The sequence below is a fragment of the Rhinolophus hipposideros genome, assembly GCF_964194185.1.
Source record: "Rhinolophus hipposideros genome assembly, chromosome: 8".
In the NCBI taxonomy this organism is placed as follows: Eukaryota; Metazoa; Chordata; class Mammalia; order Chiroptera; family Rhinolophidae; genus Rhinolophus; species Rhinolophus hipposideros.
Window position 1 is genome coordinate 76,745,035 of NC_138054.1, and position 19,662 is coordinate 76,764,696.

A 19,662-nucleotide genomic window follows, 5' to 3' on the forward strand; every position below is an offset into this window, starting at 1 on the left:
AGCTGGTGCTTTTTCAGCTTCAGCCTGGACTCCCCTACTGGTCCTTTATGCTTGACTTTCTGGTTCTTCCCTCTAAAACAAAGAAGCCCTAAACAGTGTAAAACATGTTTAAGGAATAGAGAGGGAAAGACCTTAGAGAGGGAAGAATACATAATGTATTAAGCGGAATTGAAAAGTATGGAAATACAAAAAGAGCTCCTGTCAGTCATAGTTTCCTCTGTTATCTGGCCATTTCTACAAAGGTTTGAAGGAAAGACAAAGAAAACACACTACCATTTTTCAGTTTTTTTCACTGCAAAGGGGCCTCCAAGGTAAAAAACAAGAGGGAGTCAAAAACAAGAGGGAGTCAATCAGGAGCCTGAACATCCCAGAGTGGACTAATATATCCAGAGCTATTTCACATCTCCCTGGGAAAAGCTCAAAGTAGTAGGTCATTCTCACTTCGTACTGTCTAAGACAGGAAACAAAGAACATTGTTCAGTACACTTAAAAGATGAAGAACAGAACTTCTAAAAGCAGCAATGGACTCAAGAAGAATGTGTTAAAAAGAAGTCCCTACTACCAGTCCACTATTCTCTCACTCAGACTCCCCTTGGGTCATTCTGAACAAATTTTTCCAATATCACCGTGTCTCCCCAAAAATAAGACCTAACCGGAAAATAAGCCCTAACATGATTTTTCAGGATGACATCCCCTGAACATAAGCCCTAAATGCGTCTTTTGGAGCAAAAATTAATATAAGACCCAGTGTTATTTTCAGGGAAACACGGTATCTATAGATGGAAATCCTACTAGATTAGATGATCTCTGCAGATCAGGACTCCTCTGCTAACAGGGAGGATCAAATACAGTTTAAGAGGAGGGTTCCCCTCTCTACTTCCCTAAATTGTTCTGCTCAACTGCCCAAGGGAAGAAAGCACTGGAGTTCAAGGGCTTTAAGAGGCAGTGAATGATCAAACCCATTAATATATTGTGTTGCCCCTCTTCTAGATCCAGCTATTACCTCATGTCCCAGTGCCTCTCCTTCTGACTTCACAGGCCTGGCAGCTAAGCTGCCATGCAGCAAGGACATTAAGTGTGTCCTCATAGGGCCCTCGTAAAACTTGTTAGGAAGCTACTCACAGATTTTCCTGTAGCTTGGTTGAGTCCTGCTTAGTTCCTAGTTGGCTCATCAAATTCTTTATCTGGGCAGCTGGAGAGAGGGAGGAAAAAAGATTTGTTTAAAAGAAAAATACATTCATCAGGAGCACCCTAATTCTCAGATCACTCATGTCTCTCCACATCCTGAATAGGTACGTGCAACTAACAGAAAACTTGCTAGGATCAAAACCTTGGCATATACATTCCCTTTAATTCAAACTAATTCCGAGGTTCACCTTTCTCCTACAGAGGAACCACGTCACTAAGTGGAGGGTGGTGGTTTTCTTCACCACCCCCAAACAACTTATGAATTTTTCCAGATTTCTCATGGCACTGGATAAAAATGTCTTCACCCTTAGAAGGGCCTTAATACCAAATATCAATTCACAACAATAAAAATTTAAACCCACTAGTACACAATTTTTCTACAGCAAACATTTTTGGAAAAACCACTGTATATTTATTACTAATACAAGTTACCACTGACTGAGCTCCTCTATGTGTCTGGCACTATATTAGGAGCTTTGTCTACATTATCTCACTAATTTTCACAGCAACAATCTGAAGTAGCTATATCATCATTTTGGAGGTGAGAAAATATACAGAGGGTGCCAAAAAAATGATGCACATTTGAAGAAGGGAAAAAAAATATATTAAAATTACATTGATGGTAACCACTTTGAGCACCTCTTGTAACTGCAGAAGTCAAACGTGACATATTCATCTTTTGTTATTGGTATATATTGAGTATTACAATTTTAATAGTGTTTTCCTTTCTTAAAATGGGTATATTTTTTGGCACCCTCTGTATTTAAAGAAGTATCTTATATAAGGGTATGTAATAGTGAAATGCTCACTCCCTCTGACTTTATCTTAATTGAAGCTTGCATTTTTCCCATGGCTAATAGCTCATGTTATAAATATGCTAATTATTAGAGGAAATTCTGCTTGAGGCTTGAGTTTTTGGAGGAACAGTCCCTTGCCAGAAAGTGTCTCTCCCAAAGAGGCAGGAAAATATGTACAAAATAATGACTGTTTATCAAAGATTTGCAGGAGCGTCAAGACCGAACTCAGATCACCAGGTCAATGGACCAGGAACAAAGAGATTTAGACATCTTTCCTCTTCCTTGGACCCCTATTGGCGCCCGGATGTTTAGAGTTGTCAATCACCTCTTGCTCCTCTCATTCTCCCTTCCCTCGACATAAAAGAAGAGTTATCCATCCATCCATCCATCCATCCATCCATCCATCCATCCATCCATCCATCCATCCATCCATCCATCCATCCATCCATCCATCCATCCATAGCTCTGTCTCTCCTTCCCTCCCCCACTCCCTTCTTTTGCATGCTTTTTTGAGAGCATTCACTGTCTTCTACTACAAGCAGCTGGAGAATTGAACATAATAGAGTTTTCTTTGCCCAGAGAAAACACAACTATCTTCAAGTTTCACTAGAACTTCAAGAGATAATATAACACAATAGGTATATGGTACCTTCAGCCAAAAGACAGTCTCCTTTGTGAGGGCATTTCCTATCCTCTCAGGATGAATGCCCAAGTTTCACTTATGAAAGACCAGACCGCTGAATACCTAGCTTAGTGAGGAATCCAGTGTATATTATATCATTTGTATATGTTATAGAGATAATACATATACAATGTTTCCATGGCCAATGACAAAGAACCCTCGCTTATTAGAATTTGTCATCTAAAAATTAATTGTTCCTTATGATAGAGTGTTCCTTAACCTAAAAATTTGGAGTTACAGTTATAATTTGGTCTCCCAGAGTAGTAAAAAGGCAAGCTAAGGTTTATTAAGTACCATTTACCTTATAAAAAGGTAACACTAATGTGCTAATAGCCTCTAAGTCTGATAACAATTATTAAGCAAAATTTTTTAATTGATTGCTGGGCTATTCTACTCCTAAGCAGAAATTGAACAACATAGTCTTTAGCAGTAGGTACAAGTTATTTCTCCCCAGCCAAAAAAAATCATATCATGGATGTCACAAAGCAAAATTTCCAAAGTCAAGAATATATAGGTTTGTAGCTCTTCAAATTATGATTTTATCTTATTCTGAGACCATGTTTTTCTAGCAAAAATGTTACTCCAATTTTATAATGGAAATACAGAAGTCACTTGATTAAAATTTTGCCTTTTGTAAATGCCTGACCACTGCAGTGTACACCTGAAGCTGAAGCTGAATAATAATAAATGTCAACTATAATTTAATATATATAGTCACAGGATGTGGAGTACAGCATAGGGATTAGAGTCCATGGAATTGTAACAGCTATGTATATATGATGTCAGAGGGGTAGTAGATTGGGGGAAGGGAGCTATCACTTTGTGAGGGGTGTAAATGTCTAACTATTACATTGTTTTGTACACCTGAAAATAATTAAAAAAAATTTGCCTTTTGACAAACTTCCCTATAGTGTAACCACTATAATTACTGCATCCTGCTAAGATAGCATTATATAAGATATAACCATTTTTATCACTAACGTGAGGTTTTCTTTTTATCTAAGTCAAATAGGAATCAGGATATCACCAAAGTTATCAACTGGCTAGCCATACAAATAATTTATGAAAGAGGGCAGACACTAGCATTTACTATGTGCCACTGGGCTATGTACTTTATGTGGTAAAATGAAAAATATGTTTGGTCTTAGTCCCGCGTTTCTGGCACAAAGTTCCTAAAACCCTTGGGATTTCCTGAATGATAGGAGTGTCTTGTTACTCATAAAAGAGCCCCCTTAGAGCACAAGTTTATGCTAACGAGGTGACTTAGGGTGGGGTTCCTAGATAGCCTTAGATTGGGGTGGGGCTGATCACCAGAGTGACCAAGCGATTAGAAGGCTGAAAGTGTCAGCCCCACCCACCGACCTAAAGGAAGAGGAATGGTGGGGTGGAGGGCTGCAGCTTAAGCTCTACAAAACAGAAGCTCTATAGATTTCATGAGCTTCTGGTTGGTGGAAATGCAGGGAGGGTGTCTTGAGCCCAGAGATGGCAAAGTAGCCCCTTATTACATACCTTGCTGTAGTCATCTCTTCCATCTGGCTGTTCCTGAATTATATCCTTTTATATAAACCTAGGAAGTTAATGTTTTCCTGAGTTCTGTAAGCAGCTCTAGCAAATTAATCAAACCTGAGGAGGAGGTTATGGAAACCTCGGATTCTGACAACTGGTATGGGGCATGGGGAGGGCACGGGGGAGGGGGGATGGCATCAGTCTTGTGGGAGTAAGCCCCTGTGGAATCTGATGCTAACTCCAGGTAGGCAGGGTCGGAACTGAGTTAACTGTAGGACATCAGAGAATCTGATTATTGCTCGGTATGTGGAAAACCCTCACAACTAGTGTCAGAAATACTGAGACTACAGGAAACACAGGAGGAGTGTTTTTCCTTTATAATAGATAAGCATGATCTCCTTTGATCCCAATAAGCCTTTAAATAAGCATTACTATCCCAATGTTACAGATGGGTACACAGAGGCTCATGAGAGTATTGCCCAAAATTAATTTTAGACTGTAATAAGAAATAAAAGCATTTATTTGAACAAAAAGAGCTGCATTCCAGGACACACAAATTGAGGTAGCAAGCTAAATTGTTCTCCACAACACAAAGAAGAGGTCACCTTTTACAGAGAATTTTCCTGTCCACAGTTCCCATGTTGGCCCCTTTGATGTAAACAAAGTTTGCAAACTTGTACAGTTCTGATTGGTCTAAATCATGCAGTTCTGACCGGTCAGTATAGATGCAAATGAGGATATTATTTTCCTAGTCCTGATTAGACCCGAAACCATGGCTTCCCTGCAGTGGTTGACTCAAGTCAGCGTAAACAAGGGGGCATAGTGCAGGAAGCCCAGAGTTCGGTCTGAGGTTCTTCCCAGCATGCCAAGGGCTGAGAATCCCTTCAGCAATTGGCCACTAGACTATTATTCATAAAATTGGGCCCTCAGTTGACCATGGGGAGTTTATTTCAGCAGAAAAATTCCTTCTCAGAGTTCATATCAAATGACTCTTCTTGGGGTCCACAAGAGATACAGAACTCATTCATTCATTCATTCATTCATTCATTCATTCATTCATTCATAGTACCTATGCTACCCGTGTTCTATGCTCTAGGAGACATTTGCTCTCAAGAAGCTTACATTTTAAGGAAGAGATAGATAATAGCATATGTTAGGTCGTGATAAGTACTACAAAGAAAAATAAATTCAGGTAAAGGCTGGAAGGACAGGGAATGGGGAGAGGGTACTAGTTTATACAGAGTGGTCAGAGAAAACTTCTCACAAGGTGACACTGAGCAAAGATCTTAGAGGAAGTGACAAATCCAGCCATGCAAATATCTGGGGGAGAAGCTTTCTAGCAGAGAGAGTATTAAGTACAAAGTCCCCAAGGCAAGAGCACTTGGTGTGACAGAGGAAGAAACAGGAAGCCAGGGCGAGTAGAGTAGTGAGCTGAGAAGTGGCCAAAGAGCTAGAGAGGAGCTAGACGGTATGTGGCCTTGTAAACTAGTGCAAGGACTTTGGATTTGAATGAAATGGGAAGCCACTGATGGGTTTTGAGCAGTGTCATCATAACCAGCACTCAAACCCAGGGCTAATTTCAATGACTATATTCTTTGTGACACATTATGTTGTCTCAAAAGGCTGACACTTAAAGGAAATAGAATGTAGTGACACAGGGCAGGCCTTAATTTCAGTGTTCCACTTAGCCCCACCCTGCCTATCTGATACCTCCCTAACTTAATAGCTCTCTGCTGTAGATAGGCTGATGTCTTTGCTCTAACCTGCTCCCTTCCCCAACCCCCCCACCTTTGAGAATATTCCTATGTCATCACCAGAGTCCAACAGAGCACCAGACACTCGTGGGTATATAAGAAATTACTGACTGAGTCAGCCTCCCTTTTATATCATGACACTTTCTTTCAGGCAGAAGATATGGATGAACATGAGCTAGCAATAATGAGCGCTGAACTCTAAACCAGACCTGACCACTAACTAGATGTGTGGCACCACACAAGTCATTTCACGTTGCTGGGTCTCTTTTCAACAATTGTACATGACATTCAGGTTTAACCACCATATATTGAGTACTATTTGTCATAGTACTTACTATGTGTGAGGATGGGTTTGTTTTTCTCATTAAATCTTTAAAACTCTGTGAGGACTAAATGATCTCTTAAGTACGCCCACCACTACTCAATGCTAAAATTCAATAATAACAAAGAAGCTGTAGTCCCAGAATGATACTATGTAACCAAGGAATATTTTCCCAAGCCAGAGATGGGCTTAGAGAGACTCCACCTATGTACAAATGGAACTGGACTAACTATAGGCCTCTGGAGAGCAGGGACCACATTCTACTCATTTTTGTATTTGCATAACCACACGCGCGCACACGCACACACCTCTTTAGAAAATAGCTGGTTGAAGGTATAATGACACATACAGGTAGATCTTACAAATGTTCAAGGAAACAGATCTCATTTTATTGACTGTCTATAAAGTACAGTACTCACCTTAGAAACTATAGATATATATATGGCAAAGTATCAAGTTATTAATCATCTATTAAAACTTATTAAATACGCTAGAGAGCAATGGGGATTTTATAGGATATGGGGAAAAAATCAATTAAAAATCAGCTGTTCTTTGTGTATTCTCAGCTGAGAACTTTTTTCATATAGACTTTTTTTTTTTACTTTTGTTGAGATTACTTGAATTTGCATGTTTGTTGGAGGAAGTGTGGGGACTTTATAGGATCATTTGCCAACTAAGCACCAGAATTAATCCAAGCCTCCATCAACTCTTTCTAAATTCCTGAATATTAAGATATTTTCCTAAAAGTTTCCAGCAAGAATCTGATACTCAGGTATCAGATACCCCAAATTTATAAATTTCAAATTATAAGGACAGTAGTGTCTTAGTTGACCGGAAAGAAGCAGAATTTTTTGCAGACTGCCCTCCATAACCACCAATATCAGGGATTTATTCAAAAATAGTGTCTCACTGACCCATTTATTTTACATCTAAGTGTATCCCTTACTAAACCTAAAACACAAAAAATAAACAGAATGTTCACATATATACTTATTTTCTCTTGAGAGGACCTAAAATGTCAAAAAGAAAAACTGACACTCTTTGGAAAGACTTTCATCAAAATGGATTGAATCTAAAAGGGTTTTTCTGGTCAACTTGGTTAATAAGAAAACTCTTTTCTAATCATTCTAATAAATAAAAAAATTTTACTTTAGGTTAATTTGTTACAACATTTTAGATGCAACTAATAGGGTATTTTCTGTGAAATGTTACATAATCCTGGAAATCAGATGATGAGGTCAAATGTAAAGACACTCCTTCAGCTCCATCAGCAATTTTGTGATTTTTTTAAACTAGGCCTCAATTTCTCCTATCACTGATCTTTTATTTTTAAAAGCATGTCCTGGCTAAAACTTTTAAAGACTACAAAGAAAATCAATTTATTGTACATTACAGCTAACATCCACACTAGGGACTACTCTAAGTTGAACACACTCTTTATGTGCTTTCAGCTGATGTCAGCAGATTCTCATTTGGAGAATCTGAATATTCAAATGAACCTCAGTCCAAATCAAAGTCTAGTCAAGTCGAAAGCAACTGCCATCACATATGGGAAAAAATTTCTCTTCATTTGAAAGACTAATGCTCTAATTCAGTATTTAAAATTTATACTCAACGAAAAAAACATTATTTACACCAAATGAGAAAATGATAGCCTATGTGGTGATTATGACAAGTCATTTCGTGTCTTACTCTGAAAATCAGGTTTACATTGTTTTTATATAGCTACAATGAAAAAGACCTGACTTTTTAAAAGTAGCCACTATATTACAATAGCAAAGCTCCAAACTAAACTGAACCATGAGTACTAAATATCAAAGGTATAATCCTCCATTTACTGTACCAGTGCCAGAATATGTTAAGAACATGGACTCTGAATTACAACTGCCTATGTGTTATTCCTGGTTCCACCACTTCCCAGCGTTGTTATCTTGAGCAAAGGCTCCACTCCTCTGTGCCTCAGTTTCCTCACCTAAAAAATGAGAATAACAAGCAAACCTTCATGTGGTTGTTGTGAGGATGAAATAAGATAATATGAAGCTAAATTTAGAACACTGTCTGGCAGGTAAAAGAACTCAATTAAGGATAGCTATTATTATCAAACTCAAGACCAAGAAAAATGTACTTAGCAATGATAAAATCAATTAAGTACATATTGAATGCCACCTACATATCCATTGCTGTGCCAGGCACCTGTGGCTAACTAAAGAGAAATGTACAATGCATGGTCTCTCTATCCCCACAAAATTAATAGTGATCTCTCTAATTGCAATGACAGGGTCAAAACGCATGCATGAATTAAAGAATACAGAATATAAGTAAGTGCTAAACTGTGAAAGGAAATTGCTTGCAAATTCAAAGAAAAAAGAACCAAAATGATAGCTAACATTTCCTAAACACTATGGCACTGTTTCAGCGTGTTACTTAAATTACCTCATTTAATCTTCACAACCCTATGAAGTAGGTATTATTAGTAACTCCATTTTATAGACGAGAAAATTGAGAAATGGAGCGGTAAAGCGATCTGTTACACAGCTAGTCAGAAGCAGATCTAGGATTCAAACCCAGGCAGTCGGACTTGTGGGCCTGCTCACCTAACTACTAAACTACGGGGGGGCAGGGGACCCAATCAATAATATCACCATTTACTGAATGTCTACTGTGTACCAGACGCTATTACAAGGCACGTCCAAACATCCCATGTTAACAATACTACTCACTTGACAGATGGGGTAACAGGCAGACAGGGAAATGGCCTGCACAAGGTTAACAGTACAGAGGGGAGCAGGGACTCCGTCCCAGATCTACTGATCCTAAAGCCCACGCCCCTTCGGACTTCCTCTGTCAAGAGCAAAGGAAGGCTTAGTTACAAGCGGCAGGATTTAAGGACAGCTCAAAGGGTTTGTATAATTTGGATAGCTAGGGAGGTAGGGAAAGATAATAAAGAAAGGAGGAACAGAATGGGCAAAAACTTGGGGCAAAAATAAGTGTTTAGGGATGGTAAGAAAGATGGCCTGCCTACAGCAAAGGGTGAAGTAGAAAATACGGTTCCTTTGCATTAAGATGACAGAGAGGATAAAAGCGAGGTGGAATGTTAAGATGTGACGCAGCAGACCACACAGAGCCCCTGGAGGCTCTTGAGGAGGTGAGTGGTGTATTAAAACGGGTGTAGACGTACTGCTGATAGCTGAACTACGATGGGAACAGAGACACCTGAGAGTATGCTGCTGGAATACAGATGTTGAGATCACGAAGACTTGAAGAGGGTGGCAACGAAATAAAAAGCGAGGGGCAAATATGAAAACAACTTTGAAAGCACAACCCACAGGATTTCAGGATAATCAGTTTAAAAAGTTCCGCTGCTTTTACATTTTTTGGTAAACAAAATAATATCAATAAATTAGCAACATGAAAGAACAGAAATGCTGTTCTTTAATCTTTTCAGAGATTACTTGGAGGCTATTCGGTTTTTTCCCATTATTTGCCTCGGGAATACCTGCCCAGACCCTTCGTTCCACAACAGGCAGAGTCAAGTACTTTTCCTCTGTACCTCTCACCTACTGATAACAACCCTTCATACCCGGCAGTTATCCTTAGCTGTACCTGTCAACCCACCCAATGACCTGCTGTATTGCAGCCAGATATGCTCAGCAATTCCAAACCCACATACGTGGCTGAACAGTTAAGAAAAAGAATAGCTATTCTCTAAATTCTCAGTGGGTACAGGTCCTTGCCGGGCTGGAAGGATGTGGATGTATGTCTGCGCTCACATTCCGACTGTATACTTTATGCCAGCCACGTCTTGGAGAGGTTTTGGGGAACAGGCACTCGCCTCCGTGCTAACTGGGTAGAAGCAGCGTCACCCTACCAATTTCAAATCCTCAGTTCCTCACCAAACAATCCCAAGGGAAGAATTCCAACACTGCCTAGGGTCAATAAGATGTGGTAGGTACCACACAGTTCAAGGAGAATGAGGCAGGAAGTGTTCTAAGGTGGTAGAAAAACCTCATTCCTTCAAATCTACTCAATACAATTTATTAAGCATCGAGACCCTATATGATATGATCCCGACTACCTCCCAGACCTATTTTCTTCCTATGCATAGTTTCTCTAACTGTACTCCAGCCACACTAGCCTTCCTGCCATTCTTAGAACACACCAAGGTCTTTGCTCCTGCTAGTCCCTCTGCCTAGAACACCTTCCGCCAGCTACTCACCTGGTTCTCTCCCTCCCATCATTCAGTGTCTCCTCAAATGTCACCTCCTCAGAGAGGCCTTCCTTGGCCAACTTACCTAAAAGAGCACACCCACCCTCTCTCTCGTCTTACTCTCTATCTCTTTACCCTATTTTATTTCTTCGTAGTACTGATTTACTAGATAGTATTTGCATGTGTGCATATACACATACACATACAGACACATACTACCAGGGAAGGGATTTTGTCTGTCTTATTCATCACTCCTCCACCAGTGCATAGCAGGCGCTCAAAGAATATTTGCTGAACAGTGAATGAATAAATCTATCATATACTTGGGACTGACATAAGTACTAGAAACATAAAGATGAGTTAAGTCATGTCCCATGCTTCAGAAGAACTAACAATCAAACAGGGGAGGCAGAGACACCACAAGACGACAAATTTTGACAGCCTCAGGTATTCCTCATAGTTTCCTATGGAGAGCAAAAAAAAACAAAAAACAACTCACTTGTAAGTGCTACAAATGTGTAATATTAATTAAAAATTATAAAAAGGTTAATTGCTGATCATAAGAGATGTGGTTTCAAATTCAGGTATTGCCATTTGTTAGCCGGGGAATTACTTAACCTTTCTCAGTCTGTTTCCTAACCTACACAATGGAAATAATATTGGTAATTACTTTGCAAGGTTGTTAGAAAATTAAGTCAGGTAATGCATGCAAATAACTTTTCATACTGCCTGGCACACAGTATAGACCCACATTAATGTTCTTAACATTATGTAACAACACCCCATGCAAACTGGCCAAAGAGCCCTCGAGGGGGCACATGACAGGAAATACTCCTCTGACCACTGCCCCAAGTCAACTCACTTGACTCCAATGATCCCTTGGGCCCAACGCCCACTTAACAATTACATTTTATCAATTCTATCAACAAAGAAACCTCTCCAATCCTTTCCTTCCTTTTTAATTTCACAGTCCCTCACTGGTGTCTCCAATTATAGTGTCTCTCTCCCAATTCAATTTACACATTCCTAAAGAATTAAATCCAAATCCCTTTAGTTTAGCACTTAAAGCCCATCCTGTTTGGGCCCCAACTTACCTTTCTAACCCTATCTTCTTCCATTACTTTCTGAAGTCCACCACTGTAGCCAAATTAAATCACTCTACTTTTTTATATACACCCGATGCTTTCCCACTACCAGGCCTTGTTCGTTTTATTCCTTCCTGGAATGCTCTTCTGTTCTTTACCCTCAAAAATTCAAATCCTTCCCACCAACTTTCCAGTCCTAGCTCAAATGCCGTAACGCCTTCCTTGACCCTTCCCAACTGAAAATGATCTCTATCTCCCCTGAATACCTACATGTTGTTTATACCTCTTCTATAGCATTGCTCCCTTTTAACTGTATATTTCAGTTATCATGTACCCCACAGAAACCCTTTTGAAACAATCCATGCAGTTCCAATACTACTTACTACATAGCCTGATACTCAATATATGTAGAATGATTTCACAAACAGACATTAAAATAAGATTTAGCCTCAATAGAACTTCTAGCCTTGAACCACAATTTTCTGATCTAACATGTATTATAGCTCCCTCACACACACGAAAATAACTGGAACACAAAGTATTGTATTTTCTAACCAGTAGTCATATTTTTTTTTAATTTCTGGATTTAACAGGCCACATATTCTTTCCACTTTCAAATCACCCAGTCTCAATCCCCTCCCATCAGAAACTTCCGGCTGTTCAAATTCTACATCATGTAAGAGTATTTAAATTGAATAGCAAAGTGATAAGACTGTTTTTTAAAATATAGAACATAATTGTAACTCAAGACCAACTCGGTCTACCTATTAACAAAGAACAGCCAAGTACACAAAAACACAATAATAAACAACATGAACGATGGTGACCATTTTTCCAAGTAAAGCTGCTGCTGACCTCCTGCTGATAAGGCACAAGAAACAGCCTGTATTTGACTCACTCAGCCAGTCTCACTCAGACCCTACTGGTGGGGACAGAATTTTAAGACAAGCAATGACATTCTGAAATCCACCACCAGCGCTACCACGTCGTACTTGCTCTGTGATTGTGGCCAAGTCCCTGAGCTTCTCTGTATCACATGTGTTCATGAGCAACTAAATAGGGAAGGAAAACAAAAGCTCCATCAGCTTGAAAACCAAAAATATATGCAAATATTTTGTTACAAAAGACAAAATAATGTAAATTGAAACGTTTTCGGTGAATTCTCTTTATTAAAACAGAAGTCATCTTACTCCACAAACACAAGTCACTGTATCTGATTTCCAAATTCATTTAAAGGAAGAACTGTGTATCAAGTCATCCAAACACATCCATGCTCCACTTCCCTTAATTGAAAGCTGACTTCCAAGGAGCCAGAAACTGAGCAGAATGTAAACCTAAAGTCTCAATCAGTAAACAACTCCCGATGCAAACTGGCCAAAGAGGAAAGAGAGGTGGGGCCGGGGGTGGGAGGAGGCCGGTGACAGGAAATACTCGGCTGACCACTGCGCCAAGTCAACTTACTGACTGCTCTCGGGGTGACACACGTACCCCCACCCACCTGGGGCTGTCAGGGCTGCTATTATGCCCCAACACCATGAGGGCATAACTCCCGAGAAGAGACTGAGCTTCCAGCCGGGGCTCGGAAGCCTCGGGGGAGCCCGGCCCTGACAGACTCCCGGATGGCAGCTCGCCGCCTCCCGAGTGGAAAGGCTGAGAAGGCCTCAGGTGTGGCCTTGGCCGCAGCGCCAGGCGGCCTCCGCGTCCCGGCAGCCTCACCCAGGCCTGTCCCCAGGACGGCCCCCGCCCCCCAGCTCTGTCCCCAGGCTCACTGGCTTGGCTGATCCGCTGGATGTTGCCGCTGCAAATCTGGATGATGCTGCTGAAGTTCCGGAGCTGGGGGCCCGAGGGCCCCGGGTTCCGGTACATGTCTAAGGGACCGTAGGACATGTCGAAGAGCGGAGACCGACTCGGCCTGCACCGGGGTCCTACCGGAAGCAGCTACCAAACCGGACCGCAGAGTGACGGAGAAACCGGGAAGATAAAGGGTAGGGAAGGGGCCGAGGCTGCGTGCGCACTAGCACCGCCCCCACGCAGCGCGCACGCGTCCTCCCCGCCCTGCCCCACAGTGCGCCTGCGCCGCTGCCGCTAGGACCAGGGAAGGTAGCTTAGAGACTGGACGCCCCGGGCCTTGGGAATGCGGGGCGGGGCGATGACGTCACACCGTTGAAGCTGGGATTGGTGGAGCTGGGGTGGCTGTGTTGTTTCTCGCCAGGACTCACTGACAGGAGGCAAGAATTTTCGATTAGCATAAAATCGTACCAGATGATCTCAGCCTTAACATCCTATTCTGTTCTATTCTGAGAATTCAGGCCCAAATATGGGAGTATACGACAACATTGAAACTCAGATCCGTAACCAAATTTCTGAAATTCATCACTGTACTTCCTTTACCTACCGCTTTGTTAGTAGCGGAGCACTTTTATGATCTGAAAACCACTTTCATTTCTCTCTCCACCCCTCTTCTAATCAAACAATAAAATAATAAGATTTATCACGTACTATGTGTGAATCCTCACTGAAATTCAATTGTTCATAAGCTCTTTCACAGCAGGGGACGATGTGCTAACTATATTTTTGCCTTCGGAATAGATAATGAACAATCGATTTTTTAAATGTTGAAATAAAGTAACTGACCAAAGGAAGCGTTATTAGTTTTCCTTTTACAATTGAAAAAATTAAGCCCACAGAGGTTAGTTTGCTTTTCTGACTGCAAAACCCAAACACTAAGCTAACTCCATCATCATCTCACTACTTTCCTAAAACGCATTCTCATATTCCGAAATTCATTCTCCATCTAAATCCCTCCCAAATAACGTCTTCATTTATATTCCAAACCAGGATTTCTTGGAGAATTAGACCCTCGAATTTTAAAAAAATTTCCTTAAGTAATTTGGAGCATATGACCTCAGTGTTCCCACAGAAGACTGCATTTTGTGAGCTTATGGTAAATGGAAAGACATGAGTTTGGGAGATCGAGATAGGGGGAAATGAAGGGGAACTGGCAAGGTTTGTTTCTTGTGTTCTCCACCCCAGCCCAGCCTGCTTTGTAATCTCTGGGGAATGGTAAAGAGAGGAAGCTGCTTGCTTGTGTGGGAGGGGACCCCAAATGGTTGAATGAGCCTGCTTTCAGCTTTTATAAGCCAGTCGATCTCTACTTTTCGTTGGAGCATTTATAAGAGCATTTTTTTTCTCTATAAAAAGAGGCAGATGACATTTGGGGGCTCTCATTCTGGTTAAAACCATACCATTTCTTAGAATCCATAGTTTTATGTCAAATCTTACAGCAAATTATGTAAATTGTACTTTTCTTTACCTATAAAATAGTCTTGAGAATGTTTTCATTTACATTTCACTCTATGTAAAGTGAAGTTCAGTAAAGGAATTTTTCTCCTAGCAACTGAAGGCGGTGGTTATTGTTGTTTTCTTTCTCCACCTAAAATTAAAAGTGGTTTTCCATCTGTGCCTTGTGCTATCTCTCATAGCAATACATTTATACCTTGCAAATACTAGATGTCAAATGAACATTTACCGGATTTATAGATGAATAATTAAAAATAACTACCATTTCTTAAATGCCCATCCAGGCAATGTGAACAAATTGTACAAACATTTATCAGTAATCCCCAAGATAAAGCCCATGTGATAAAGACCACCTGTGGTCTGACAAAGTTAGGTTTATTAACTTAATGCTACAAGGCAGACTGCACACCAGAGGAATCATGAGGCATCCCGCCACGCACAGAAAGAGATAGTTATTCTAGGATTTGGGGAAAAGATGTGGTGTTTTGATATAACCTCAAAGCACACCAGGCTATGTGTAAAGGGATTCTCATCAGGCCTGAGCTGATAAGAGGACTCAAAATCCTGTTTCCTTGGAAACTACAACATGAAGATTAATGTGGAATGTTGTACCTGGAAAGCCCTTATCTGAAGGTTTGCACCTGGGTTGGAAAATTGAGGCTGCTTCTCCGTGTCAAAGTAACTCAGATCCTCCAGTCAAGAGTGGAATATTCCATTTTTATTGATATTTCAATTAGCACATTTTCTGAAAATCTGTGATTTTAGAGAATAAGGTTTCTCAGCATTATGTCCTTTCGTTAATTGACAAAAACAGTTTTCATGGTTTGCACCATCAAGGTGAGATTAATTCCTTGGTAACAGATAAGGAAACTTGTGTTTTGTAGACGTTCTGGATACTTGCTCAGTGTGATACAGATACAAAGCTACAGAGCTGTGATTCACACGTATTCTATGACTCAACAATTCTACTCCTAACTATATAATCAACAGATATGCACACATGTGTGTTCCAAAAACCAAATATAGGAATGTTCATAATAGCATTGTTTAGGACTAAATGGCATTTTTCTGTATTAATTTTTTTTGAGTTATAATTGACATACAATAGAATGTATAGATAGTAAGTGTTCAAGTCAATGAATTTTTTTTTACTTTTTATTGGGGAATATTGGGGAACAGTGTGTTTTTCCAGGGCCCATAAGCTCCAAGTTGTCTTCAGTCTAGTTGTGGAGGGCGCAGCACACTGGCCCATGTGGGAATTGAACCCGCAACCCTGTTGTTAAGAGCCCACGCTCTAACCAACTGAGCCATCCCGCCGCCCCTCAAATCAATGAATTTTGTTTGACACTTGTACATACCTATGTTACTACCACCCAAACCAGGATATAGAACATTTTCATCATCACGCCAGCAAGTTTCCTCGAACTGTGCTCTTTCTAATTAATTCCACTTATCCCCAGAAATCACTTTCTGATTTTCATCATTACAGATTAGTTTTGACTATTCTTGGACTTCATAGTGATGAAATCATATTTTGTGTATCCTTTAGTGTTTGGTTTGTTTCAAGTAAGGATGTTTTTTAAGATTTATCCATGATGCTGCATATATCCGTGGTTTGGTCCTTTTTATTGCTAAATAGTATTTTATCAATTTGATTACCCACTTTCTTATTGATGGACATTCAAATTGTTTCCAGTCTTAGGCTATTACGAAGAAAGCCAGAGCAGGATTTCTTTTTTTACTAGTTCCAAACTGGAAACAACTCTCCATCAGCAGTAGAATGGATAAATTGTAGTACTATAGAGCATAAAATTCACATAGAGCCGTTATGTGAATGATGTGGGTGATCTCATCCAAATATAATATACAGCAAAGGAAGCCAGACAACAATGAGTATATCCTGTATGATGCCTTTTCTTGTTAGGTTCAAACCCAGCCAAATTAATCTAGATTATTAAAAGTCAGAACAGTATGTAGTTAGTTCCGGGGGGGAAAGGGAATGACTAGGAATGGGCCCATGAGGTAGACTTGTAGGAAGCTCGTAGCAGCCTTACTTGATCTGGGTGGTGATCGTCTAGGTGTGTTTACTTTGTGAACATTCATCAAGTCAGATACGTGTGATGAGTGCCCACTTCTGTGTGTATGCTATACTTCAGTAAACAAGTTTTACCTTTTAAGTACAAAGTATCATTATAACCAATGTGGCAAGCTTTCTGCGGAAAGGTAGGGAAGGGTCAATGGAGAAATTCACTTAGGTTGCAAAGAAGACTGCATTACAATTAGAGCTCATGTCAACTACAATTAAAAATAAATTTGAAAAATAAAATAAAATCCAGATCTAAAAAAATTAGCGCTTACTGTACATTGCTAGTACAGAAAAATTGTACAACCACTTTGGAAAACATTTTGGCAGTTTCTTAGAGAATTAAACATAAATTTACCATACAATCTAGCAATCCAATAATCCCACTCCTAGGTATTTACCCAAGAGAAATGAAAACACATGTTCATATAAAGACCTATATGCAACTGTGTAGGGTAGCTTTATTCATAGTAACCCCAAACTGGAAATAATTTAAATTTGTCTAGCAGCTGCTGAATAGATAAACTGTGATACATCCATACAATGGAAAATTATTCCGTTATAAAAAAGAACAAACTACTGAAATACAGACTAAATTACTGGGACATGCAACAGTATGGATGAATCTCAAAAGCATATGCTAAATGAAAGATGCCAGACACAAACAGCTACATACTGAATGACTCCATTTATCGGACATTCTGAAAAAGGCAAAACTATAGGGATAGAAGTCAGATTAATGCTTACCAAGGGCTGGAGTTGGGGGAGGGGGACTGACTGAAAAGGAGCACAAGGGAAGTTTTTGGGTTAATGGAAATGTTCTATATCTTGATTGTCGTGATTACACAAATGCATACATCCATCAAAACTCTTTGATCTGGTTACCAGAGGGTAAGGGGGGTGGGGGGAGGGAGATGAGGGTAAGGGGGTTAAAATATATGGTGATGGAAGGAGAACTGACTCTGGGTGGTGAACACACAATGGGATTTATAGATGATGCAATACAGAATTGTACACCTGAAATTATGTAATTCCATTAACAATTGTCACCCCAATAAATTTAAAAAAAAACTCTGATCTATAACTAAGAATAGTAAATTTTACTGTATTCAAATTATATCTTATTAAACCTTTAAAAGGATGTCACTCTAAAGATCAATGCGATGAAGTGGCATGCAGGAGGTAGGTGATACTGAGTTGAAAAAAAGATATAAAGTTGTGGGTTGCATGAGTGTTCTGTTGGCTTGGGATAGAACAACACTGAAAGCAAAAAACAAGTGACCATACGAGGCAGACACTTAAGTTTGCGAACTCATCCTAGGAAAAGTGCTACCTACCTCATTGCTGAATATCACTATGGTCACCTTGAAGTGCTCCCCTTGGGAAGCTATGCACCAACGCCAGCAGCTAGTCCATCCCTCAAAGCAATTTTGGAACTCTTTTTGGAATGGAGAGCTGTCATCGTAATATCCTTGATGTCCTGAATGTCATCAAAATGTCTTCCTTTCAATATTTCCTTTATTTTCAGGTAAAGAAAAAAGTCATTGGGGGCCAGATCAGGTGAGTAGGGAGGGTGTTCCAATACAATTGTTTGTTTACTGGCTAAAAACTCCCTCACAGACAATGCCGTGTGAGCTGATAAATTGCCGTGATGCAAGAGCCATGAATTGTTGGCGAAAAGTTCAGGTCGTCTAACTTTTTCACACAGCCTTTTCAGCACTTCCAAATAGTAAAGTTGGTTAACTGTCCAGTTGGTACAAATTCATAATGAATAATCCCTCCGATATCAAAAAAGTTTAGCAACATCGAGGCAACAAGTTCTCAAACTTAATTGTCAGACCTCCTGTATTCATTCTAACTTGTCACTCTATTACTTCCCTCCTCAGGAAACAGGAAACATAGATTCTATAGAAGTCATGTACAATATAGCTTACAAAATAGCACTGTTTTGAAGACTGTTAGGTATATATGTTATTCATCACAACAACCCTAAGATAAGAGACAGAACACACCTAGCTCTGAAGTCATTCAGAGCTAACCATAGCATGACACAATTTCACTTTTCAAGTTGAGTTCATAGTGGGCTACAGTGGCAGATAGCCTCTCAAGCACTGGCAGACAAAGGAGTCATTGACGCCAGTAATAGCTAAGAAATATAAATTACTTTCCCCAAAATGGCAGCTTTCTGTCTTCAAAATCTAGAGATTCACATAGTTATTACTCACTCCTATAGGCTAGAGGTCAACGTGTTTGTTAACCAGCCTCCAGAATGGACCCCAATGATTTTTGCCATTTGGTATGCATGTGCCTGGGTAGCCCCATTACACATTGAATAGTGCTGGTAATTTGACCTCTGTTACCAAAAGGGTATTGCAGAAATGATGGATTGTGATGTTTGAAGGTAAGCCAAGGCAAACCATTGCTGTTTCTGCCTTGCTCCCTTGAATTTAGTTTGGTTCCAAAATTCATTCCCTATGTGGCAGATTATGTTTTTAAAGATAGCTACTACAATTGCTTCCATCCCACGTGCTCTTCTACTTCATCACCTTCTCATTAAGAGAAGGGATCTATGTCCCTTCCCCTTGAGTCGACGGACTTTTGACTGCTTCAACCAATAGAGTACTTCATAAGTGAGGTAATGTGACCTCTGAGGTCAGGTCAGAAGATGTAATACAGCTTCAGTTTTGTTCACTGGATCTCTTGTGCTTGGAGTTCTAAGCCATCCTAGACATCTGATT

The 19,662-nt window shown here is 40.0% G+C and overlaps 1 protein-coding gene across 1 annotated transcript in view; it reads right to left on the minus strand.

The window, feature by feature from the left end:
* Positions 1–13,603, minus strand: part of STX12 (syntaxin 12) — a 33,705-nt gene extending 20,102 nt beyond the window's left edge. Inside the window, exons 1-2 of the mRNA XM_081057946.1 lie at positions 13,311–13,603; positions 1,123–1,192 (exon numbers count right to left, since the gene is read on the minus strand). Coding sequence (XP_080914072.1) covers positions 1,123–1,192; positions 13,311–13,428 — 188 coding nt within the window. The 5' untranslated portion in view covers positions 13,429–13,603. The remainder of the gene's footprint in view (positions 1–1,122; positions 1,193–13,310) is intronic.
* Positions 13,604–19,662: the final 6,059 nt, after the last annotated feature.